The sequence below is a fragment of the Agaricus bisporus genome, assembly GCF_000300575.1.
Source record: "Agaricus bisporus var. bisporus H97 unplaced genomic scaffold AGABI2scaffold_9, whole genome shotgun sequence".
Lineage (NCBI taxonomy): Eukaryota > Fungi > Basidiomycota > Agaricomycetes > Agaricales > Agaricaceae > Agaricus > Agaricus bisporus.
The window spans coordinates 45,865-68,979 of record NW_006267372.1 but is presented as its reverse complement, the minus strand read 5'-3'; the positions used below and the strand labels follow the sequence as shown (position 1 = coordinate 68,979).

General features: G+C 45.7%; 8 protein-coding genes across 8 annotated transcripts; 5 read left to right on the top strand and 3 right to left on the bottom strand.

Moving 5' to 3' along the window:
- Positions 1-1,687: 1,687 nt before the first annotated feature.
- AGABI2DRAFT_194401 (hypothetical protein) lies at positions 1,688-3,836 on the bottom strand. Its single transcript, XM_006463572.1, has 12 exons — positions 3,618-3,836; positions 3,448-3,564; positions 3,098-3,391; positions 2,967-3,039; positions 2,822-2,907; positions 2,588-2,766; positions 2,521-2,533; positions 2,413-2,457; positions 2,302-2,359; positions 2,094-2,251; positions 1,968-2,033; positions 1,688-1,902 (listed from the first exon to the last, which is right to left on the bottom strand). The coding sequence occupies exons 3-12, from the start codon at positions 3,371-3,373 to the stop codon at positions 1,804-1,806; spliced, it is 1,053 nt and encodes a 350-aa protein (XP_006463635.1). The 5' UTR covers positions 3,374-3,391; positions 3,448-3,564; positions 3,618-3,836; the 3' UTR covers positions 1,688-1,803.
- Positions 3,837-4,195: 359 nt separating this feature from the next.
- Positions 4,196-5,509, top strand: AGABI2DRAFT_194400 (hypothetical protein). The gene is made up of 7 exons (XM_006463571.1): positions 4,196-4,361; positions 4,415-4,478; positions 4,549-4,631; positions 4,709-4,921; positions 5,017-5,100; positions 5,155-5,220; positions 5,274-5,509. Exons 2-7 carry the CDS (start codon positions 4,427-4,429, stop codon positions 5,418-5,420), a joined length of 645 nt encoding a protein of 214 aa, XP_006463634.1. The 5' UTR covers positions 4,196-4,361; positions 4,415-4,426; the 3' UTR covers positions 5,421-5,509.
- A 1,207-nt stretch (positions 5,510-6,716) lies between these two features.
- Positions 6,717-7,758, top strand: AGABI2DRAFT_120445 (hypothetical protein; the record flags this gene model as incomplete). The annotated part of the gene is made up of 7 exons (XM_006463570.1): positions 6,717-6,860; positions 6,925-7,104; positions 7,159-7,231; positions 7,290-7,375; positions 7,438-7,597; positions 7,659-7,671; positions 7,734-7,758. The coding sequence occupies 7 exons, from the start codon at positions 6,717-6,719 to the stop codon at positions 7,756-7,758; spliced, it is 681 nt and encodes a 226-aa protein (XP_006463633.1).
- Positions 7,759-8,234: 476 nt separating this feature from the next.
- Positions 8,235-10,000, bottom strand: AGABI2DRAFT_179925 (hypothetical protein). The gene is made up of 10 exons (XM_006463569.1): positions 9,682-10,000; positions 9,555-9,627; positions 9,410-9,495; positions 9,169-9,347; positions 9,101-9,113; positions 8,993-9,037; positions 8,882-8,936; positions 8,674-8,831; positions 8,557-8,622; positions 8,235-8,488 (listed from the first exon to the last, which is right to left on the bottom strand). The coding sequence occupies exons 1-10, from the start codon at positions 9,955-9,957 to the stop codon at positions 8,375-8,377; spliced, it is 1,065 nt and encodes a 354-aa protein (XP_006463632.1). The 5' UTR covers positions 9,958-10,000; the 3' UTR covers positions 8,235-8,374.
- A 3,034-nt stretch (positions 10,001-13,034) lies between these two features.
- AGABI2DRAFT_187168 (hypothetical protein) lies at positions 13,035-16,021 on the top strand (the record flags this gene model as incomplete). Its single annotated transcript, XM_006463568.1, has 6 exons — positions 13,035-13,104; positions 13,240-13,538; positions 13,587-13,847; positions 13,897-14,596; positions 14,647-14,794; positions 14,841-16,021. 6 exons carry the CDS (start codon positions 13,035-13,037, stop codon positions 15,868-15,870), a joined length of 2,508 nt encoding a protein of 835 aa, XP_006463631.1. The 3' UTR covers positions 15,871-16,021.
- A 756-nt stretch (positions 16,022-16,777) lies between these two features.
- Positions 16,778-17,891, bottom strand: AGABI2DRAFT_194398 (hypothetical protein). Its single transcript, XM_006463567.1, has 4 exons — positions 17,664-17,891; positions 16,960-17,612; positions 16,848-16,892; positions 16,778-16,792 (listed from the first exon to the last, which is right to left on the bottom strand). Exons 1-2 carry the CDS (start codon positions 17,814-17,816, stop codon positions 16,965-16,967), a joined length of 801 nt encoding a protein of 266 aa, XP_006463630.1. The 5' UTR covers positions 17,817-17,891; the 3' UTR covers positions 16,778-16,792; positions 16,848-16,892; positions 16,960-16,964.
- A 1,312-nt stretch (positions 17,892-19,203) lies between these two features.
- AGABI2DRAFT_187166 (hypothetical protein) lies at positions 19,204-20,465 on the top strand (the record flags this gene model as incomplete). Its single annotated transcript, XM_006463566.1, has 4 exons — positions 19,204-19,323; positions 19,415-19,787; positions 19,840-20,285; positions 20,342-20,465. The coding sequence occupies 4 exons, from the start codon at positions 19,204-19,206 to the stop codon at positions 20,447-20,449; spliced, it is 1,047 nt and encodes a 348-aa protein (XP_006463629.1). The 3' UTR covers positions 20,450-20,465.
- Positions 20,466-21,277: 812 nt separating this feature from the next.
- AGABI2DRAFT_194396 (hypothetical protein) lies at positions 21,278-22,963 on the top strand. Its single transcript, XM_006463565.1, has 10 exons — positions 21,278-21,575; positions 21,630-21,702; positions 21,762-21,847; positions 21,910-22,061; positions 22,130-22,142; positions 22,199-22,243; positions 22,294-22,348; positions 22,399-22,556; positions 22,613-22,678; positions 22,744-22,963. Exons 1-10 carry the CDS (start codon positions 21,315-21,317, stop codon positions 22,855-22,857), a joined length of 1,023 nt encoding a protein of 340 aa, XP_006463628.1. The 5' UTR covers positions 21,278-21,314; the 3' UTR covers positions 22,858-22,963.
- Positions 22,964-23,115: the final 152 nt, after the last annotated feature.

The window sequence follows — 23,115 nt, the reverse complement described above, 5'->3', positions numbered from 1 at the left end:
TTATGGGAGCTATGATAATTTTGATGACACTTGCCTCGTGTGGTGCACGTTGGTTCGGAATGCGTGAGCGGGATCTGACAGATTGAAAATAAATTGAGCAATATTTACATACTGGGCATGCTGTTTCGCTCACACGCCGTCCGTCCAATCGACCTTCTCAAATGAGACTCGCTTGATGAAGAAGCAGGACGATAACAATCTTTGTTCCCTGATTCCTTCATGATCACTAGCACTGACCTCATCGGGGGTACTAACGAGAACTACTATTAATAGCTTCGCCACCCCAAACTTTGGCGCATTCGACCTCGTTAATACTCATCATTCACATTTCTGAACGGTATAATGTTTCGCTAGAATCAATGGTGACAATATGTGCGCGAGTTTCGGCCTTCAAAGAGCATGATATTCACGGTCGATCTCTTGGCTCTGTTCTAGATCTCTTCGGCGATGAGGAGAAGACGTAACTGAAGACGGTGAACTGATACTTAATTTGGGATGTCACATTTCACAATTTCACATAGCGGATGATCGGACTCATTCTTCATAGGAAAACGACCGAAACCCTTTGAACGCTCGTCGAGCTGTTACAAAATTAGTCTGTGTGGCTCAACTGTGAATATCCTTTACGAGTCCTTCAACCGCGCTTTTAGCGTACCGTTTCTCCAAAACTTGCGGCTGGACAAGTGACCATCGTCCTGATTTCCAAGGAGTACCCACTCAACCGAAGAAAAGAGATATACAAGTTGGGATATACATAGAATCAATTTGAAACCTCGCCTCTGACTCGCTGCCGCTACACAATCGAAGCTCTATACTAATATGTGGGGAAAGTTTCAGAATAAAAACTCCCAGTGTAAAACATTCGTATCACAGTGTTAGGAATGCGTATTTCAGATAGGCAAGGTTGTGAGGGTCCCGCTCATCAGAGACAAAAGGTCTTTGTTAAATCGGATAAGGTCGCAAGATACACGACAACACCATTGTAAGAACTGCCAGGTGCGACTTTACTGAAAAAATATTACGTTACCATACCACCTTATCAAGGAGGATAGGAACGAAGAATTGCTTACAGGGCGGTGCGGATGAAGAGGCGCGAAATCGAGCTCTTGTCACAGTCACGCTGCCTCAAATATGGCGTCGTCGCCGGAACAGCCGCTTCTCACGCCGCCTTCCGGCACGGCGCCCCGGACTAGTCCCTCTTTGACGAGCAGATCGCCGAACCTTTCCCACGATCATAGACTGTTGAACCTACCAGCGGTCAGATCTCCACTCTATCTGTCTATCTCCATACTAATTGAATTCCGCTTTACGGCCTTGCTGGCACGAAGAAGATCTCAACGCAAGTCTCCCGCTATCCTGTTGTGTCCCCAGCACAACACGTCGAGGCCAAAACTCAAACGCTACTTTACCAGACCAACCTGGGAATTCCCTGTTGCCCGTTCATTCGATCATCGGTATCATTGGCCTATGTTATATTTGCCATGAGCCAAACTGGTGGTTGGACTGCACTGAACGCCATCGTACAGATGGTTCATTGTATTAGTTCATACATGCATTCAATGAGAACCCGCTCAATAATTTTACACCTTACTACGAAAAGGAAGCCACGACGTCGGCGCCTACAAAACCATTCACAAGGAATTTCACTCCTTTTGTTCCCCTATATTCCCTTAGTGTCTTGCAGCATCTGAACAATTCAAAAGGCGGGCTTAGAATTTATGTAGTACAACAGTTGTTCAAGCATCTTTGCATACAATCGCTTCATTCCGTTGCATTCTTTTCCGTGAACTCAAACGTAACCCTTCATTTGGGTGGCTCCGCAATTTGCGTGTAATATTTCCTCATGCCCTCTTTGAGTGGTTCAATCTGTGCTATAAGGAGGTGCAGTTTTACTTGGAACGCCTTATAGTTTCCAGTCGTCAGTGCTGTCCGGCACGATATATCAAGAAAGTATGTATGTGCCTTACCTCGGTCGTGAGTACTTTCATTCCTTTTTGAAGGTCCAGTCTCAATCCAGCGGATTGCTCGGCAGTCTTATTAAACCATTCGTGTTAGCACAAAGAAATGCAATACACGGGGAAAAAAGCACTCACGAAAGTCCAAATGTCAGCAAAAATCCTCAACTTGTTGCAGATATCGTCGATGTTGGGCTTGAGTTGCTCGAAGTCCACCTGCATGGCTGCTAAAGCCTTTTGTTTACTGACAGTTTCTCTGAGGTTAGCTCTAGCATTATCAAGGTCAACCTGCGCAGCTAAGGGAGTTTTTATAAATTCGCCTTGAACCTCGTGAGGCCTAACTTACACACGCGATTAGCTATGACCACCGCAAGTGGCCCGATTGCGACCAATCCTTCTACGATCTTAGAGGAAACCATAAGCGAAACAAAAACAGAACGTGACGGCCCGTACACACCCCTAAAGCAAAACTGACAACTAGGGTTACAGCTGCTGCTGCGAGCTAGGCAAAGAAGCAAGGGTTTTGAATCAAGAGATAGTTGCGGGGTGGTATGTAACGCTGTACCTGCAAGTTAAGTCTGCGAAAAAAAGGCTTAGGAACTCCCCACAAACTGAACGGTGGTAGAACGCACTGGGTAATTGTCTTCTGACATTCCTTGATTTCAGCCTCATACTTTTTCGCATCATCTGTAAGTATCTGCCTCTGGTCCTCAATGTACTTCGCAAAATTCCTCGAGAACATTTGAATGTCGCTCTTGAGTTTTTTGAACCCGTCTGCGACTTCTTTTCCGACATCTATCGGATGATTTTCCTGCGAAAAGAATATCCGTCAAAATGGTATAATTCGCTACACTTGGCATGATTACCACATAGTCCGCCAATTCTAATTTTGACTTTTCAAGATCTTCCTCTGTCTTGATGTCTGCGATGAAACCAAGGTTTTGACCATAGTCTGTACAGTGTAAGCGTCAGTAAGAGATAAAAGCGCGCTTTCGAAAGAGGACAACCCACCATGTAGTGTAGTCACGGTTTTGGCCGCCAGCGCCCTTGAAGACCAAAGAATCCCCTTTTCTCCGCCCCAACGCTAGTTAAACGTACAGAAGTTATCTCAGGGCAATAACAAAGGGGATAAAATTACTCACATCCATATATCCATCCCATCGCGGAACGAACACCCTTTCAACGTCAGGGAAATCCTCACCGTGTTCCTCGACAATTTTAGCGAAGCCATTCTTCACGGTCCTGAAGTTCGCATCGATGGAGACAGCAGTCTGGCCGATATTCTCGCACGCCTTGCTAAAATTAGTGAGCGTATCTTTATCACTTAGAATTTTTATCATCTCTTTTTGTTCCTCGATCCTTTCCTCCTCAGAAAGAGAATTCCAGTCGATCGAAGTCTGAGGAGCGTCAGCAGCCATGAAAGATGATGGTATGTGCTAATGGGAAATGCAAGTGAGGGCGTTGGTAGATGGAACACTCGATGCCTTATTACCTTTTATACTGATGTTTGGCCAAACGAATGGGTCACAGTTTCGCTTGTATTTCGTTCTGGAAAGTCGAATCGCCATTCAGGCGACGCGTCACCCTTGATTCCAGCCAGGACTAAGTCCTTTTCCATGCAGACGATCAACAGATGCCAGTGGTAATCGTCCAACATCATACCTTTCTGAATTGTGAATGATGAATATAGCTTCTACGGCGAGGATTGGAGTGGCGTGAACCCCTTTTCCATTCGGACAACAGCAGCGTGGGAGATCGCTGACCATATCCGCTAGCAAGAGATCACCATGATACCTTTCAGAATCTTGAATGAGGCATGAGGCCTCTGCGCCAAAGTTTGGGGTGGGACGAGTTCATTTTCCGTGCACATGCGGACACTCGCAATAGAAATGACGACAAGATCTAGGTAATGGTTCGCAAACAATCAACATGATACCTTTCCGGATCGTGGATGGGGAATGGTGGCCTTTACGCCAGGTTTGGGGGTGGCGCCAGCACCCCAGATAGCGTTAGAACACAGGATGGAGGCGATTATTGGACAGACCCTCGTTGTAGGAATAATCAGTGACGATTCTTATCATGGCAAGGGATCAGTTGATTGTCATCCGGGTTCTCCGGAAGAACCCGGCTATAGTGACCAGTCATCCTGTCATTCGCGATGATTCAATGAAATGTAAATCCCTTGCCTCGCCGTAAGTTCGCTGCTCGCCCCCACCTAATCCATTAAGGTCGAACAGAATGGCACAGACACTTCCAACGGACGATTTACCCCAGCACCTGAAGGCTGCTCCACCAATTATTGTTTCGGTCTTGCAAACTTTCCAAGTCACGCGGTCCTTTGTCGCTGTAATCGATGATTACCATCACTCCGGCAAGTTCACTGATGAATGGTATGATTTCTTGGATGTAAGTTTCGGACATTACATTTACTATCGTTGGCTAACTTTTTGGGTTATCAGAGATATGTGATTATGATGTGGGACTCCAGAGGCATATGCATAGGCGCTAGAATTCAGCTTAGCAGTGAGTAACCATTAGGCAGTGTTTGTGCATTATCACAATTTTGCGCTAATCTGGTTTTAATTATCGGCAGAACTCAACGATGTGCTCAATTTTGCCATGCAAGATCCGCCAAACATGGAAGTTATCAAAGCGAAAGTCATCGATTATTTGAATGTGAGATTCGTTGTCCTGTTGGCTCGTGAGACCGATGTGTTGCTAACATTATTGCCACCGTCAATGCGATAATATAGACCCCAGACTCGACTGTCCCCAAATCTCGAGAACTCGTGGACAGATTGAAGCAGCTGGATGATGACATCGGACAGTGGAAACTGACAGTCTTTGATTGGATTGACAAGAACGTGCCCAAACATGACGATGGGACCTCGACGTACCGGATGTTGATGAAGGCTTTGAGTGATCTCAAAGAACGTTTACCACCTGAGTATGTTTCTAGCATCCTCGTGCGTCTATTGAGACTAATAGTGAATTACTGACAGGGATCGGGTTAGTTATTAGCCACCGACTACTCTCTCCTATCTAACCACTCCGCCTCTAGACTGACATGAAATCTGCCTGGTTTTCTGACTCCCTGAAACCCACAACCGTCAGCACTATCCAGATACAAGGAGCATGGCTGGATGTAATTATTGAGCTATAGCAACTAGAGCTTCTCCACTAATAACGTGTCTATTAGGTCTGGTATGAGGCGCAGCTAGTCACGGATGAGATCAAGACTGCTCCAGACACATTGACTATCAAGGTATGGGACCGGATACTACATTGAACGAGTGATAACTGAAGCTTTTTGTTCAGAAATTGAGACGTAAAATCGAACAGGCGTTCGCGGATTATAAGCCCCTCGATGCTGCATGCGATATTTATGAAGGAAATCTAGCCAAGGATTTGTACCATGCATATAATGAAGCTATACATCGACATGGTAAGAAACCAGAAGAATGACGTCGATTCTACATACAGAGACGTCTCTATGATCTTTGTAACTGTAAAATACCGTTATCGTTGCCGCAAGTGATTGGCTAGTATCACCCAAATGATATGGAGTGAAAGAATAAATCGATTGTATAGCATACATTGTTGCGGGTACGATATTTGGGAGGAGGGGTTTGAGCCTTGGCCTGTGTAGACGGTGTTCCAGTTCCAGCGGGGGCACCCGGGCATCGAAGTCACCCGCATCTGACGGTGGCGGTGGCGGTAAATGAGCGGACACACTACCAGGCGGTGGAGCGTATAGTCCCGGTTGTCCTTGAGGCGCAGATGTAGGTGCGTATTATCCCACGACTTGGTGCTGCGTTTCGATTACAGGACGAACGTAAGGTATGTCTATAAGGTCCAAATGGGGCAGGTAAAGGCGCCATTCACATACGGAACAGATACAGGCGGTGGGTAAAAATATGGGAAGGCCATAGCACTTGTCCGGGGCTCAAGATAGCATAGGAGCATGCTGGGAAGGGACAGGTACTTGGTGTATTCGAAGCTACGGATTTGCGAGTATGCAAGCCTTGATAGCGGCAGTGTCATTATTTGAGATCGCAGTCAACTGGTTGTCCTGGTATTTGGTTGGCAGCGGAAGGCGGTGACCTTTAAATGCATGCGCGTGAGCAGAGTTATGCGACCTAGCCATCCCCTCCGTTAATCACACGATTCGCTGATTATTCAATCCAACCATTAATCAGCTTCTCGAGACGAGCCGATGCAAGATAGGGAAGGGTGGCATTCTTCCTATACTGTCAAACCTTGTCACGAACTTCAGGATCCTCAGAACTAGATTGGAATTTCAAGACCATGCGAGAGCAGAGAACTCCTCACGATTAGCGAAAGTGCAGAGTGCAGCGAGCATTCCTTTCCATTCTTCAAATCGACATTCCGGGCAATGTCGACGATAGACTGGATGTTCAAAGTAAGCCTTGTACACACTTGAGGTGCTCGGGAGTCGGGACCCACGTGACCCTCAGTAAAAAATATTCTCAGGATCTTTCAGGCTAATCCAGGTCAATTCAACGTAATTCGGGACAATGCAGGCTGATTTAGGGCTGATTTAGGGTCGATTGGCACCCTGAAGGTCGGTGAGAGTTGAGGTTCTTACACCTTGAACGTTGCCTGAACACAACCTGAGCTTGGCCCGACAAATGTTCCACATTTAAAGCAACTTGCCTGAATTTTGGCTGATCATGTTCTCGCATTGTTCGAGAAAGAGGACAATTTTCAGCCTATGTTCAGGGCCTGAGATACCCGAAAATGCCTGAAAATCGCTTTTTACTGAGAATCATCACTGATGCAGTGATGCTGCTTTACATCCCCGCTCGTACAACCCCCTCTATTGTCCGGTCGTGTCCCCGGCATAACATGTCTTTCTTCGGACGCTCCTCCGACTTCAACCGAGTGAGCTTCTCTTTCTGTGGAGGATAAGATCAAGCAGCAAGAAGAATGGACAAAATTACTGCAGGAGCCAAAAACGCTCAAGAAATTTAATGAGACGTGCAAGAATATCGGTCAGGAGGTTATCGCCATCGATGATGACTTCAAAACCGTCAAGAATGGCTTCGCTAAACTTGTCGAGAAATATGGCAAGGATTTCCCAGAAGTCGGAAACATTTACACTACGAAATGGGATGGGTTTATGGCTGTGAGTAATTTATTCCTTTCGTTGTCACCCCGGAATAATCTCCGTGCATTCTAGCGTTGGAACGGAGAAACGGGGATCCTTCAATCTTCAAAGAATCTGGCAGCCGAAGTTTCGGCTGCATTAACCAGTGAGGTATTCTCTTACGAAATCGCGCTTTTATCTCTTACGACGCGAACACTGTACAGGCTATGGTATAAACCTTGGGATTGTCGCAGACATCAAGACAGAGCAAGCCTTTGAAGACGCAAAACTTGAATTGAAGGACTATGTGGTAATTATGCCAAATTTAGCTTTGGTCGAGTGTCAGTATTTTGACGAAAGTTCTTTTCGCAGGAAACGCATCCGATACATATCGCAACAGAAGTCGTAGACAAATCCAGGGACCTTAAGAACGACATCCATGAGTTCTCCAAGGATTTTACGAAATACATTGAGGTCCAGAAGCAAAAAAAATTGTGGTTAATGCGAAGCAATACCAGGCGCAAGTTGACGAGTGCGCTATACCACGGTTCACTTTGCGGGGAAGTTTTCATAAGCTTCTTTTTTTTGTGCAGACTCAACAACCAGGTACGTAGTTATATGCTGTCTCGCCATAGTTCCTTCATTCAAATTTTTGCTTTGTTGGCTAGATCAAAACCGCAACTACAAACTTAGATTGCTGCTTTGTCTTTGGCGTACACGAAGACCATCATGCTCTATTTGATTTTAATTGCATCCTCCTAGATGATATCCACTGTCTCCGCCAATTTCCTTGCCGACGTCATCGTTCAACGCAACAGTAAGTTATGCTTCATGAGGTTCAGGTTATATCTAGCCATTTCCCTCTAGCTACGCAGCAGAAACTTGACGCAGTTTGACTAATCGCAAAAGAATGTTCGATAACCAAATGGCCTTATTGTCCATGCAGGCAACCTTGGATATTTATAAACCTGACTTCGATGATATCTCCCGGAAGTTTCACATTTTTGCTATTATTTTGGCCTTTGTGAGCGCCTTTCAACTCGACATTATCAATATTTGCCAATGGAGGCGATTTAACTAGACTACCGAGCAATCCACCAAGATGTTGACTTCCAAGGTAAGAGCAAGAGACCCTATTGGTTTCGTTTTATTGGATAGAGCCGTATTGTATCACTTGCACCTCCAAAACTCATCAGTCTCGTTTATTTCGTCGTTAATCAGGCAAAATCTTCTAGCATCCCATATTTCTAATGGGCATACAACGTATATAGTAATGGGCATGTTCAGTTATGTATGCACCTGCTCCACTTCATTCCACATTAGACGAAGTCTCCGGAGGAGTAATTTGAATGGCGTATATTCTCATGCCCTCCCTGAGCGGCTTTATCTGTGCGATAAGAAAGTTGAGTTTTGCTTGAAATTTCTATACAATGCGGCCAAATGATCAGTACTATCCAACAAAACAAAACAAATGGGGTCTCCTGCTCTTACCTTGTAAGTCAACACTTTTATTCCTTCATCAAGCGCAGTATTTATTTCGGTGGATTGCTCAATAGCCTAGTCCGGTAGTTCATATTAATGAAGAAAATCGTTGAGAATGGCACTCACGAAAGCCCAAATGGTAGCAAAAACGCCTAGCTTGTGGCAGATATCATCGATGTCAGGTTTCAATTTCTCGAAGTCTACCTGCATGGCAGCTAAGGCGACTTGTTTATCGATGGTTCCAGCGAGGTCGGATTTGGCTTGGTCAAGTTGGGCCTGCACCTCTAATGAAGATTCCGTAAAGGCTCCATGAGTCTCGTAGATATCGACTCACTGTTTCGTTCCACAACGTATTCCCCGAGGAAACCGGCTGGAATAGCGGATAGGATCTGAATGAAAAGTCAGAATCGGAATAAAAATGGAACGTGATGATCGCTATGCATACTCCAAAGACAAAGGTGCAACCTAAGATTATAGCAGCAGTTTTGATCTAGGCAACAAAGCAAAAGGTTTAAATGAAAGGAATTTTGCGAGGCGGTACATAACAATCTACCTTCTTGTTGAGGCTGCGAAACAAAAAGCTCAGAAACTTCCCACGAAGTGAACTGTTGTAAAACGCACACAACAATTTGCCCCTCATAATCAGTGATTAGACCCTCATATTTTTTCGCGTCGTCCGAAAGTTTCTGCTTCTGTTCCGCAAGGTACGCCGTAAAATCCGTAGAGAAATCGTGAATGTCGCTCTGAAGATTTTTGAACCCGTCTGCGACTTCTTTTGCGACAGTTATCGGATGCTTGTCCTGCAAATAGATCAATCGTCAAGATATGGAGATTAGACCAGAGCTAAGCATGGCATATTTACGACGTAGTCCTTCAGTTCAATTTGTGCGCCTTTTAAATCATCCTGAGTCTTGATGTCCGCAACGAGCCCAAGGTTAAGGCCATAGTCTATAGAGTGTAAGTGTCTACCGGAGATCAATGGGCAGTTTAGGAAGAGAAAGACTGACCGGTTAATGTAGCCGCAGTATTGGCCGCCAGTGTCCTTGAAGACCAGAGGATCCCAGTCGATCCGTTCCAGCGCTAGAATGCAGGGAGGTTATCTAAGAGTGACAATAGAAGGAAGGGATTGCTCACAGCCATAAACCTGTCCCATTTCGGAACGTATACTTTCTCAACGTCAGGGAAATCTTTACCGTATTTCTCAACAAGTTTAGCGAAACCAGTCTTGACCCTTTTGAAGTCACCATCGATGGCGACAGCAGTCTGACCAATGTTCTTGCACGCCTCAGTAAATTCCTCGAGCGTGCCTGGCTTCTCTAGATACTTTGTCATTTCTTCTTGTTCCTTGATAATGTCCTCCTCGGACGGAGAATTCCAATCGATTGAAGTAGGAGGAGCGTCAGTAGCCATGAAAGATGATAGACAAGGGCAGATAAAAATGCAAGTGGGAGTCTGGGTAGATGGATAGCTTCGTTGGCATTATCACCTTTTATCCTGCCATTGCGTCAAGCAAAAGGGAGCAAGTTGGGACAATCTTGTTCTAGAAAGTCGAATTGGTACGAAGGCAACGTGTCACGGTATTCTTAGTTCCAGCGAGCAAGCGAGATGCCGAGATGCCGACATTCGCAATAGAAAAATGGGCAGGATCTGGGCAGGATGATGGACGATATTCGCTCGGCGATGCTGAGCAAATGATCAACATGCTACCTTTCAAAATCTCGAATGAGGAATGAGGCCTTTACGCCAAGTTTGAGGTGGCACAAGTCCGCTTTCCATACGAACATTCGCAATAGAAATGACGGCAAGAATAAGAACTAGGGAACGGTTAGCAAGCGATCAACATGATACCTTTCAACATCGTGAATGATGAATGCAGCGTAAACGGCGAGATTTGGAGTGGCGCCAGCCCCTTTTCGGTTCCGAAGATAGAAGTGTGCAAGGCCGACAATGTGAGCTAGCAAGCGATCAACATGATACCTTCAGAATGTCGAACGAGGAATGAAGCCTTTACGAGGGTTCCGCGGTGGCGCAAGTCCGTTTTCCATGCAGACGTTTTACAATAGAAATGGCGGACAGAATTAGGCAACGATTATCAAACGATCAACATGATACCTTTCAGAATCGTGAATGAGGAACGAGGCCATTCATTACGCCACAATTTGGGGTGACAAACGGTTGAATAGCACTCGTCCGCACTCCCAATGCCATCAACGCTAGTGGAGGCGAATGTTATCGTGACCTTATTATCACGTCGTCGGTTCCCTCAAGTGAGCCTCATCCGGAAAGGACGCCGAAGGGAGGAAGGAAGGGTTTTTAAAAACGTGTGAGCGGTCCATGAGGTCTTGAGGCTTACGCAAATATTCTGTTTGTTCAATTGTTATTTTGCCAAATCCCGCTTAATTATGCCTGCTTAAGCTAAAGCGCTAAACCATCATCATACCCATCTATTTCCGTTTCACCCATGATAAACGGGCGGGCCAACTGCGTTATGCGTGCCCGGACCAAATGGATGCATGTACCAAATGATTGGACTCTCTCTGTTTGATTTGATGGGTACGAAACAAACGACGCGCCTCCACGAATCATGGTTGAAAGACATACGAAAATTAGTACTGAGCACCCACAGCTTCCTTCACACGTTTACGTTTATTGGGGGCTGCAAGATTGAGAGGAATGCCGTACCCCTGGCAATAATTATTCAGGTTGTCACCAGTCAAACTTTCGATACCGTCCTTTGTGACGAGGGGTAAGAGTTGCTTGTTGAAGAAGAGATTTTTTTTTAGAAATGTTGCATTGGCTTGGAACGAGGACGGCTACCTGAAATTCGAGGAGCCCGCGCGCTGGCGAGGGCTAGCTCAAGCGCTCATAGCCCGCGTGGCGTTGGAAAAGGGCCAAAGTATACGCGTCAAGCCCTCATTCCGTCGGAAATAGTGATGACGCGTTGCAGGATACGTGGGGATCTGTAACATATCCGCATATAGGAACTTTTTTGTCTATTCGATGATTTCGATCCATAACATATTTCAAAAATACACGTCGTCACGAGAAGTATGTAGATGTACGGCCGTTCCGCAAAGACGTCCTATTCTATATAAGTAATGAGTGTCTTGTGAGTGTTTTGGACGATTTGAACCCAGAGAAACACGCACACAAGGCAACCATAAAGCCAACTCTCAAGTCCTCAATCTTTCCATTACCCCAAAATTCTCCTTTGGATAGATCGAGTTCGAAGTTGCCTTCAAATACTGGCGACGAGAATGAGATCAACGAACACCCCCGAGGGTTAATTGTCCCTTGTATTTAGTTATCCGGGGTCTGGAGGGCAAGCACTCGAGGTTCTGCGTCGATCCTCATTAGTCCTCGTCAGTCCGCGTCGAATCCTCGTGATCCCGCGTCGATCCTCATTGGTCCTCGTGAGCCCTCGTGAGCCCTCGTCAAGGACACGTGATCCCGCTTGAAACCCTCGTCGATGCCCTCGTCGAGCACTCGTGATCCCGCGTCGATCCCTCGTTCAAGCCCTCGTTGACACTTATATTGAAGTGGCTATGCTATGATAATTAATACTAGAGTATGTGGATGACGAACTCTCTGGTGAAGAATACAATGTGTATATTCAATTCACCGGTATGTGTTACATCAGCTGTCCGACGTGCATTACCCCGCATGATGATGGACTCCCTCGACGGACCCTCGTGTAACCTCGGCCACCCCACATTATGTCACGTGAGCCCGCGTCGGGTTACCCTTTCTGGACACTAAGCCCGCGTCAATCCCTCGTAGATCCCGCCTAGGTCCCGCGTATGTCCGCGCCCGCGCGCGGGATCCTCGAATTTGCTGTAGCCCGAACGAGGAAGCTCACTTTGTCCATGACAGGATGTTTAAACCGTCATTCATAATGACGATTTCAAATGGTGTGCTACTCCCATCATATAACCGACTGTTGTGAATCTGCTTCGAACAATTAGCACGCCATATCATAAAAATATCAATACCACGTACGCGACCAGCAAGTTGATTTGTCGAGTTAAGAGCTGCGTCCTCATGTTAGCTAAGCATCAAGTGCGGACCCGGCAACTTCCGTTGCCAGTGGAATTCGTCGAGCGACTCGGATGTCCCATTAATTGCCTTAATATGGAGGTATAATAAAGGATTCATATGTTTTTGTCTTCACATTTTGTGCTAGTCGGATACAATGGCAAAGTGAATAATTAGGTAGAAGCCTTGGGGCCCAATGGTAATCCTTATCCTTGCGATATGCTCAACGTTTTGAATGCCTACATTCAAACATAGTTTGGTATACCATGTTCCCCTTGATTTATGTACAAATAGCAAGTAGGATCCAGATGCCTTTCTTTGGGTCATAAACGACTTTGAACCTGCGAGCAATTAAAAACCGCGATTCTGTTTATACCTGACGTCGGAACCGAATATCCGAGTATGAGTGAACTGTTGCAAGCGGCAGTTAGAGGCAACTTTCAAGCCTTACCATGGCCTCTGATTCCGGGAGATGCAGTGATAAGATGGTCATGATGGTCGTGTTTTGGTCGTGTTATGAATGTGTTATGGTTGTGACCGGTCGCGAGTCAGTTTGGGTAATTTGACTATTTCCAGTTTGGCCGGCCATGCTGGTTCCCTATATAGCCCGCCGCTCAGTCGTCCGTTCCTTTTACCGCTCCTTCTCATCACAAATAGTGCCCCCTACTTTCTCAAGCAAGGATTCAGAACTCATCTCAGACCTCCAGGCCATTGAAAACAGGTCGCCGAAACTCGTCAAGTCTTCAACATATCCAGCACCTGCTGAGCCGACCATCTCTATTCGGAGCTGGAAGATGAATGAGTTTAAATACTATGATATTCCTTCTCCCTTTCCCACCCTGGCCCGTGGAGTGTTCACCATGGATGTATCAGAGCGCGAGGATGGGGTCAAGCATAGGATTGTAGCTCGGGGTTATGACAAGTTTTTTAATATTGGTGAAGTACCATGGACGACTGTACGTGCGTTTCGCGCTATTGTTTATTCCGACTGAGCAAGACATTAGTGGGAAGCGATAGAGAAACATACTGCGGCTCCTTACACGCTTTCTCTCAAGTCAAACGGATGTGTCATTTTCATTGCGGCATTGACGCCGAAGAAACTCCTCATCACGTCTAAACACTCCCTTGGGCCCATTGGCAATGCCGAGAAAAGTCACGCTCAGGCGGGTGAGCAGTGGTTAAGACGCTACTTGGAAGAAAAGGGTAGAACAGAAGAAGAGTTCGCTGCTCGACTCTGGGAGAATAACTGGACCGCTGTCGCTGAGGTTCGTCTTTCATGGATAATCGATACGAAATAAAGCTAACTCTTTCTAGCTCTGTGATGATTCTTTCGAAGAACACGTCCTTGGGTACCCGCCGGAACGCACTGGCCTCCATCTTCACGGAATCAATGTGACTACCAAAGCGTTCAAAACCATGCCTCAGGACGTAGTAGACGCTTTTGCCGAAGAATGGGGTTTCATTAGAACTCGTTCACATGTCGTCAATTCTGTCCAAGAAGTACATGATTTCACATCACACATCGGCAAAGTCGGCGAATGGGAGGGTGAAGCGGTGGAAGGTTTTGTCGTTCGTACACACGTCACAGAGCCATCTTATGAGTCTTGGCACCGCATCAACAATGATGCGAAAGGAAAGCCGCCATATACACCCGGTTCCTCTTTCTTTTTCAAAATCAAATTCGACGAGCCTTATATGATGTATCGGGATTGGCGCGAACTTACGAAAAAGCTACTTTCGACCAAAGGTCCTCTTAAAGTTTCTGGACTGCCAAAGAGCAAGATGAGAAGGAAGGAGACGAAAGCGTATGTCAATTGGATCATCGGGGAGATTCAGAGGGATAGGGCACAGTTCGACGGGTATACGAAGGGACATGGTATTATTGCAACGAGAGAGAGATTTTTGAAATGGTACCAGGAGCAACAAGCAAATGGCACCCTCGAGGAAGACGACGCCGTAGTTGGAACTTCATATGGCAAGGTGATAATTGTGCCCGTTGCTGTCCCTGGCTGTGGTATGTTCCACTGTTCTTCCTTTAGTTTCCTATGTTGACCTTGGCGCTAGGTAAAACGTCCGTTGCGGTTGCATTAGCCCACCTCTTCAAATTTGGACACACCCAAAGTGACGATATAAAGAGTAAGAACGCTGCTGCTACATTCCAGAAGAGCGTCAAGGACTTGTTGAAAAAACGCAATGTTGTTATTGCAGACAAGTAAGTCATATTTTCTATTGTTCGACGGTCGGCTGATTAGGGGCAGGAACAACCATCTCCGACAACACCGCCATCAACTCCATCAAGTCGCAATCAGGTCTAAACCTCCCGCAAAACTCATTGCTCTCAATTGGTCTGTAGTGGACAAATCCCCGGAAATCGCCCATCAAATCTGTGCAGATCGCATTGTCAATCGTGGATTAAATCATCAAACCCTTGTAGCAGAGGGCTCAAACCACGAGAATGTCATCTGGAAGTTTTTAGAAAATGGTCAAGCATTAATCGAACATGAGGTCGATGAATGTATCGAGATGAATATCGAAGACGATTTGGAAACTATGGTGAAATGTGCTGTGGATGGATTATGGGGACTAATCGGAGGTGAGGGTGGGTTGATGGGCAAAGAGAAACCTAGCGAAGAGAGAATCAAAGAGGCGCTGGAACACGTCAAGCAGTATAGGGTGAAGGATAATAGTAATGGCAAGGCCATTTCGCAGGGGAAACAGGAGAAACAGGAGAAACAAAAGAAACAGGAGAAACCGCCGAGATACTACGGATTACTACCAGCCATCGAGTTGGAGGAGACCGTGAATGGGGTGTTCGCGAAGAGAAACCGGGACTCGGGAGTCCAATTTTGGGAGAACTTGAAGAAGGCGGGGAGGGTGACATGGGCGCCGCATGTCACGATTGTACACCACAGGGCATTACCGCAAGAGCAAGGCGTATGGAATTTGTCAAGGCTAGTCGTTGCGTCAACGTCTCCACCCGTCTTCAACATCACATTCGGAAAATTGCTATGGAATAACAGAGTCATGGTACTAACAGTTGATCGTATCGAGCAAATATCTGGTTCGGATACGCTAGAAGGGAGAAATTTCCTTGATGGTATACCAGATGCGACTAAAAACAGGTTACATTTGACGGTTGGTACGGCAGAAAGTAATATACCCGCTGTGGAGGGTAAGAACCTCGTTCAGAAGTGGAAGAGCGAAGGAACAAAGGCGAATGGAATTTTTGAGGCCGATATCGACAATGGCTTGGTTGTTACAGGGCAGTTGAAAGGGTTGTTTTCATAATTTTGTTTTCTTTGCTATTCATTTCGCACGTTTCGTCTCCACTCCGCCGTTTAATTACTATCAATATCTCTTACTAATATTTGATTCAAAGCATTTTAGGTATCTAGCTCTATCCCACTCAACCACAGAGACATAAAAACCAATCACTTAATGGAAATTTTGTTGTAACGTCTGAACGTTCGATTTGGTTGACTTTACCTTGACTTGCGATGAACGCTTTAGCAAAAAGCGATGCCGTTGCCACCATTATGGATAAAACAACCCAGCAAGCCCTTAGAGCGTGCCTTACTCTGTTGACGTCCATCCCCTAGATAGGTCGACTCCTAATGCGACTTTACTGGTCATCAAACTACCGAGGAGCTGCCTTTGCTTTATCACAAGTCGGGTAATGTGCTTCTGCGTTTTGATCCACATAAGATCAGAGATACGAACAACCATGAAGTATCGTTCAAAGACAACATTCCGATAAGCTCAACAGTACCGCATTGTTAAGCGCTCCCTGGTATTCGAGCTGGTGTGATGCTAAATTACTACAATAAGGTTACGGTAATGCTGCTCGGAGAAGGCCGAAGAGAAATACCGCGGGATGGCACATAAGTATGTTAGACGAAGTAGTCACGGAGGCGACAATCTTCTTTCCCCGTCACGATCTGTGATACGCCTGATAATACTCAATGTGCAAGTCGATGCCAAATGCCAAATTGATAAACTTAGGGCGCACTCCTTCACGTCTGGTTGAATGATATCAATTTCGGAGGTTTGAAGTACTTCAAGAAACTTATAAAAAAGATCTTCATCTTATTGGGAGTTCGTGCATGTTGCATATCCTATAACAGATTTCAGGCCTGGTGCCACTTCTCGACCTTCTTACTACTCGATTGTACGTCTCGGCAATCATAATGTTTCCTGGATCTTGCGGGTCCTAAAATGGAATCGTTTCAACATATGGATCTAAGTGAACACAGATGATGACTTAATGTTATTACATGAACATCGTATGGATGAACGCTTTCATTCCGCATCTATTGCGCAAAATTCCGACTGCAAATCAGTGTCCGGTAGCTAGTCTAAAAGAAATCAAATTTGCACCGTATTTATGCTTCCGGGGGTAGACTCCATTCACTTTTGACCGCGAACCCCATTTCCTCCCACATGTTTTGACTTTTGGGATTCATTTCAACGTATATCTTAACATACTCCTTCATCTCCCGAACCCATGTTTTCCCGACCCATGCCTCCAACTGCCTCACGCGCACCATATATTCATTCACGCCCAAGTCCAACAACTCTTTAATATCACTCTCCTCATACTTCACTTTATCCCTCATCCTCGCTTGATAGTGAACTCGATGTTCCGACCATGCGCGGACTTTCAGGGTTAACAATACTAAGAACGGAATCAAAGGTAATTCAGGGAAATATGCGTCGTGATGTATCGATTCCGGTGGGAGTATTTGCGGTATACCAAGTACGCCAGGGAGTAATAGGTCAACCTTGCAAGCTCGGTGAAGAGGATTAGATGGATCGGTGACGGAAGGTGTTAAGATGTAGTAGAGAATTTGGTACTTGGCGGTTGGATCTTTGGATGGTTTCAGATAGAAATCGGAGCAAGAGTTTTCTATGATGAGATTCTTGATTTCTTCGAGCTCGGTTTCACCTTCTGATGGTGATAAATTTAGAATTTGACCTGGATTGGGTTTTGGATTATGTCGAGAGGCGTTAAGGATTACGACATCCACGTCCTATGAGATTGTATAGCGTGTTATTTTAGTGCTTGAGGAGAAGACACACACCCTCGGGTTACGGTTTTCGGCACCATAAATGGCGGCAGCGGTGCTCCCTATCAAACAACATTCAAAATCATGTTCCTGGAGGACCCGAATGACGGCCCGCGCTGTGCGCTGAATTTCCTCGGCGGTGGGTATGTAGACTTTGTATTTCCACATCGTTATCGTTATCAGGTCGATATATCCCTCTGAGGACTAACCAAAGTTGGCGACGGTTATGGGTAAGTTGAGGAGGGTGGGGCAGAGCTTACGTCGGGGTTAGCGAGGTTTTGAAGCACTTGGACCTGCTTCTCACGCATTCGGCTGCTAAATTTAGTATATTCTGGAATATGGGAGTAGTAGTGAGTATTCATCGAACAAAAAACTTCTAAATCATCAATCACGATACTATGACTGTTGACTGCGAGATTACACTGAATACAGCACGTTCTCCAAGCTCTGCTATCGCAGCCCAGAAGCGCAAATTCCAATATAACACACGGCCACCAACGAGGTCAATGAAAAAGTATTCGATGCGACAAGCGAGGTCAGTTGCATGGGTCGAATAAGTATGCAATAGCGCAACGGCTGATGATCATTTTCATTGGAAACAACTCGATAAAGCGTGTAGTCAGCATTCGAGGTCGTAATGCACCACTCGTAGAAGTCACCCGCTTTCACCGGAAGGTTCGAGCAAGAGGTCCTGAGGTCCTAGCAACAACTTCATGATTCATCTCGGTCGTAGGGCAGGGAATGTAATTTGGTGGTAATATCTCAACCACGTGTTCATACCATTGCACATTTTAAAGAATGGACAAGACAGTAAACTATGCAAAAGACACAATGACAAAACCGTTACTGGATTGGCATGACTGACAATGAACTAAAAATGTACTCACCTATTATGTATCATTACATCGAAGCAGTCCGCACGTTGAAAGCGGACATAAGATAAAGGGAAAAATTTTGTATTGTTAAACCCACGACAGACAAAGAGTAGTCTGAATCGAGTTACGCCCTGGACCACCAAAGGAAATCCATGCTAGGCGCACAGCGAAGTGAGCTGAAGGACGAAAGAAAGGAATACCTCTTCACATCAGATGCAAAAAGATATAACCCATAGATTCGCCCAGTCATTACGACGAATTCCAAACTCTTAAGCCCACTCGAGCTTTTTTCGCCCTCGATTTCCCAAAGAAAAATGTCTTTGGGCTAGAGTCGATACACGAGGCACCGACCAAAGACGAGTATAAGGGCGGACAAGAGTGAATTTCTGATACGTCGTTGTGAGCGGGAGGTTTTATGCTCAGATCCTGCTAGGACCGATCGAGAATGACTAGAATACTCAGACCTTAACCCGCTCGCGAAAAGGACGGCACAGGTAGCTCAACGAATGAGCGACACCTGGCCATCTGTACGGGGCGAGCCTCGCGGTTTTGAGTCTGTCGGGGGGTTGAGTAGAAGAAAAAGAAAAGATTCGCGTGATAAGGGGCAGCGTGTTTGGATGTGTTTGTATTTTGACGACGTGACTCGGACACATCATCATCATCATCTTTATACCCGAGCAATGGCCACTGAAGAAGAAAACGTAAACGCCTACGAACTCTTAAAACTCGAAACAGAAGCAACAGAACAAGAGATTAAAACAGCTTATAGGAAACTTTCTCTCAAAGTTCACCCAGATCGCGTAAGTTCCACCATGTTCACTTCTACAACGCTCGTCTCATCATCATTCAGAACGCCCGTTTCTGATATATCCATGAATTTTCCTATCACAGAACCCCAATAATCCGGAAGCAGCACGATTGTTCCATGAGTTAAACCAAGCCTATGAATTACTATTGGACCCTCTTCGTCGGTTGGCGCTCGATCAGAAGTTAAGAGTCAAGAAAGCTAGAGCGGAGAGGTACAAGTCGTATGATTCTAAGCGGAAAAATATGGTAGAGGAGCTGGAAGAAAGGGAGAGAGCGTTTAAGAAAACTCGGTTGGACAAGAAGAACGAGGAAATCAAAGTACAGGTGGAGACGGAGAGAATCAAAGAGGAAGGCAGAAAACTGAGAGAACGGAAGGAAGAAGATGTTCGAAAGAGAAACGAGGAGAGAATCAAAGGCCAATGGGTAGAGGAAGATGACGTAGAGGCACCCGAGCTGCGTATGTTCTCGACTTCGTATTTTAATCATTTGCGACTTAACATTCTCATAAGACCCACTCGATACGACAATTCGACTAAAATATTCATTAAAGAAACATCCCGAATTAACGACACCAGAGTCAATAGCCAAACTGCTATCAGGTTTTGGAGGAGTCGATACGGAATCGATCGTTCTTTCCCTCAAGGCTCCGAAGAAGAGTGTGGACAAACGTCCCAAAAGCGGAACGGCTCTCGTACCCTTCAAGCAAATTCGGGATGCCTTCTCCACAGTGTCAGCCAGTGGACAAGGCGAGCATGGATTAGAGGGTATAGAGGTAGATTGGGTAAACGGGAAAGAGCCTCAAATTCTAAGTTGGTTGAAGAAAATGGGCAAGTTGGACAATCTTTTGCCGACAAGCGCATCATCTTCTCAGAATGGAGCCTCTGGTCCGCCGGCAAGGCTCCCGCAGGATCAATCGGCGGGCAGCTCAGAGTTTTCGTCGTTCCCATCGACTGTCGTGAGCCAAATTTCTTTCACTGCAGAACTTTAGAAAATGCTGACGACCTAATGTAGCCGGGATCAGCTGCAGTTGACTATGAGAGTCTAACGTTGCTACGGATGAGACAAGCCGAGAGAGAGAGACTAGAGCGGGAGATAAGAGAGAAGGAGGAAGCTGAGTAATTTAACGAGCTTGCGGACGTTTATATTTATCTTGTTTCCTACATACCCTCCAATATAAGGGGTAGATGTTTGTATCAGCCTTACCCAACGGTGGCCTAGTTGCGTCTTTGTGCACTCCCTTACACCATCTCCCAAATACTCTGGGGATCGTCCAGAGGAAACTGTCTATTGAATGACCCGCATGTGGAGGAAGCTACCGAATCCATTTAGTGCGTCGTACAATATCAGGATCCTCCTGCCTCCTGAAACCTTGATTGTCCACCTTCGTCCCCGCGCCGTTTCGTAACCCTCCATCCGTCCGGTTGGCGGCCTGCTCGCATGTGATTAGAGAGTCACAATAACAACTTGCAACCCGCGATAGCATTAGCGCATCGGTAGTGCTGACGAGAATCATTCAAACCTTTGCCACCCCAAATGTTGGCGAAAAGGCCTCATTCCTCATTCGATATTGTGAAAGGTATCATGTTGACCGCTTGCTAGCTAATAATGTCAGTCTCGCACACTTCGATTTCCGGAGCCGAAAAGTGGCTTGCGCTACTCCAAACCTCGCCGTAAAAGCTTCATTCATCATTCACAATTCTGAAAGGTATCATGTTGATTGCTTGCTAACCGTTCCCTCGTTCTTACCGACAATTCTATTGCAAAAGTCGGCATGGAAAAGGCATTCAACTTCCCGCTGGAATTTATGTTTCCGTGACACGCCACCCGGCCCTTAGTACCGAGTCGACTTTCCAGAACGAAACATACAGGCGAGACTGTACCCCTTTTGCTTAGTCAAACATCAGTATAAAGGTAAGGAGGCGTCGAGTGTTTTATCTACCAAGTCTCTCACTTGCATTCCCTGTTTATCCCTCCATCATCTCTCATGGCTACTGACGCTCCTCCGACTTCCTCTTCCCAGGAGGATAAGATCAAACAACAAGAAGAATGGACAAAATTTCTGCAGGAATCAGGCACGGTCGATAAATTCAGTGAGGCGTGCAAGAATATCGGCCAGGCGGCTGTCGCCATCGAATATGACTTCAAGACCGTCAAGGTTGCCTTCACTAAATTTGTTGAGAAATATGGTACGGATTTTCCTGAAGTCGGTTCCTTTTATGCTTCGAAATGGGATAAATTTATTGCTGTGAGAAATTTCTTCCCTTTGTTATTACCCTGGGATAATCTCTGTGCGTAAAAGTGTTGGAACGGAGAGACGGGGATTCTCTGGTCTTCAAGAAAGCTAGCAGCCGTAATCGCGGCTGCATTAACCGGTGAGTTGTTCTCTTTCAAAGTCGCGGTTCTATCTCCTCCTGACAATTATATTCCATAGACTACGGTATTAACCTTGGGCTCGTTGCGGATATCAAGACAGAGGATGATTTGAAAGGCGCACAAGATGAATTGAAGTACTATGTGGTAATCATGCCAAGTTTAGCTTTGGTCGAATTTCAGTATTTTGACAAATGTTCTTGTCGCAGGAAAAACATCCGATAGAAATCGCAACAGAAGTCGAAGACAGAACCATGGACCTTAAGAACGACATGCATGATTTCTCCGTGGCTTTTGCTAAATATGTTGAGATACATTTGGGCGATGCGACTATCAAGCAATATCAAGTGGAAATCATCGAGTGAGTTCTTTGAGGGTTCATATGTGGAGGAAGTGTAACAGATCTTTTTGTTTTGTTTCGTTTTGCAGGCTCAACGAACAGGTACGTAGTTACACGCCGCCTTGCCGAATCCCCTCCATTCAAACTTTGTTGACTAGATCAAAACCGCTTCTACAAACTTAGATTGCTGCTTTGCCTTTGGCGTACGCAGAGCCCATCATACTATTTTTTTATTCTCATTGTAGCCTCTTAGATGCTATCCACGGTCCCCACCAATTTCCTCCCCGAGGTTATCCTTCAACGCGACAGTAAGTTACGCCTCACGGAGTTCAGGGTGTGTTTATCGATTCCCTTCTAGCTACGCAGCAGAAAGTCGACGCAGCTCTGGCTAACCGCAGAAGAATGTTCGATAAATTAATGGCCTTATTAGCCATGCAGGCAACCTTGGACATACAAAAACCTGACATCGATGGTATCTCTCGGAAGTTTCGCATTTTTGCTATTATTTGGGCTTTTGTGAGCGCCTTTCCGTCCATTTTATCTTTCTTTGCTAATGAAGACGATTTAACTAGGCTACCGAGCAATCCATCGAGATAATGGTTGCACTTGATGAAGGATTAACAGTGTTGACGCGCAAGGTAAGAGCCAGAGACCCCATTAGCTTTGTTTCATTGGATAGTATTATTGATTTGGCATCGTACAGGAATTCCAAGTAAAACTCAAGCTTCTCACAGCACAGGTCGAACCGCTTAAGGAGGGCATGAGAAGATACGCCACTCAAATTGTCCCCCCCAACACTTCGTCTAATATGGAATGAAGTGGAGCAGTTGCATACAGGTCAGAACATGTCCGTTATCCGTTACTTACTATGTAGAATACATCCCCTTATGAAGTTGTTGGATACTGTGTAAACATTTTGCGATGAACGCCGTGAAACTGAACGGTTCTTCGGGTGGAAATTATCTCTTTCATGAACCTCCTTGAATCTCCTCCTGCACAAGTAATTTTCTTTTTGAAAATGATAAGCCAAATTTCATTTTATCACTCACTAGTTTGTGTAGCTGTAGGACGCTAG

What these genes read in the sequence shown, in the direction of transcription:
- AGABI2DRAFT_179925 (XM_006463569.1), bottom strand. Translation starts at nt 9,957, where the DNA reads ATGGCTACTGACGCTCCTCCTACTTCAATCGATTGGAATTCTCCGTCC. An exon ending in TTGAACTGAAGGACTACGTC is followed by an intron (nt 9,348 to 9,409) that starts GTAAATATGCCA and finishes ATCTATTTGCAG; the next exon opens with GACAAGCATCCGATAACTGT. An exon ending in GTTGCACCTTTGTCTTTGGA is followed by an intron (nt 8,937 to 8,992) that starts GTATGCATAGCG and finishes CTTTTCATTCAG; the next exon opens with ATCCTATCCGCTATTCCAGC.
- AGABI2DRAFT_194401 (XM_006463572.1), bottom strand. Translation starts at nt 3,373, where the DNA reads ATGGCTGCTGACGCTCCTCAGACTTCGATCGACTGGAATTCTCTTTCT. An exon ending in AACCGTGACTACACTACATG is followed by an intron (nt 2,908 to 2,966) that starts GTGGGTTGTCCT and finishes TACACTGTACAG; the next exon opens with ACTATGGTCAAAACCTTGGT. An exon ending in TGAAAGTACTCACGACCGAG is followed by an intron (nt 1,903 to 1,967) that starts GTAAGGCACATA and finishes GGAAACTATAAG; the next exon opens with GCGTTCCAAGTAAAACTGCA.
- AGABI2DRAFT_194398 (XM_006463567.1), bottom strand. Translation starts at nt 17,816, where the DNA reads ATGTGGAAATACAAAGTCTACATACCCACCGCCGAGGAAATTCAGCGC. An exon ending in CCGAAAACCGTAACCCGAGG is followed by an intron (nt 17,613 to 17,663) that starts GTGTGTGTCTTC and finishes ACAATCTCATAG; the next exon opens with GACGTGGATGTCGTAATCCT.
- AGABI2DRAFT_194396 (XM_006463565.1), top strand. Translation starts at nt 21,315, where the DNA reads ATGGCTACTGACGCTCCTCCGACTTCCTCTTCCCAGGAGGATAAGATC. An exon ending in AATGGGATAAATTTATTGCT is followed by an intron (nt 21,576 to 21,629) that starts GTGAGAAATTTC and finishes TGTGCGTAAAAG; the next exon opens with TGTTGGAACGGAGAGACGGG. An exon ending in ATGAATTGAAGTACTATGTG is followed by an intron (nt 21,848 to 21,909) that starts GTAATCATGCCA and finishes TTCTTGTCGCAG; the next exon opens with GAAAAACATCCGATAGAAAT.
- AGABI2DRAFT_194400 (XM_006463571.1), top strand. Translation starts at nt 4,427, where the DNA reads ATGATGTGGGACTCCAGAGGCATATGCATAGGCGCTAGAATTCAGCTT. An exon ending in AAGTCATCGATTATTTGAAT is followed by an intron (nt 4,632 to 4,708) that starts GTGAGATTCGTT and finishes GCGATAATATAG; the next exon opens with ACCCCAGACTCGACTGTCCC. An exon ending in CAGACACATTGACTATCAAG is followed by an intron (nt 5,221 to 5,273) that starts GTATGGGACCGG and finishes CTTTTTGTTCAG; the next exon opens with AAATTGAGACGTAAAATCGA.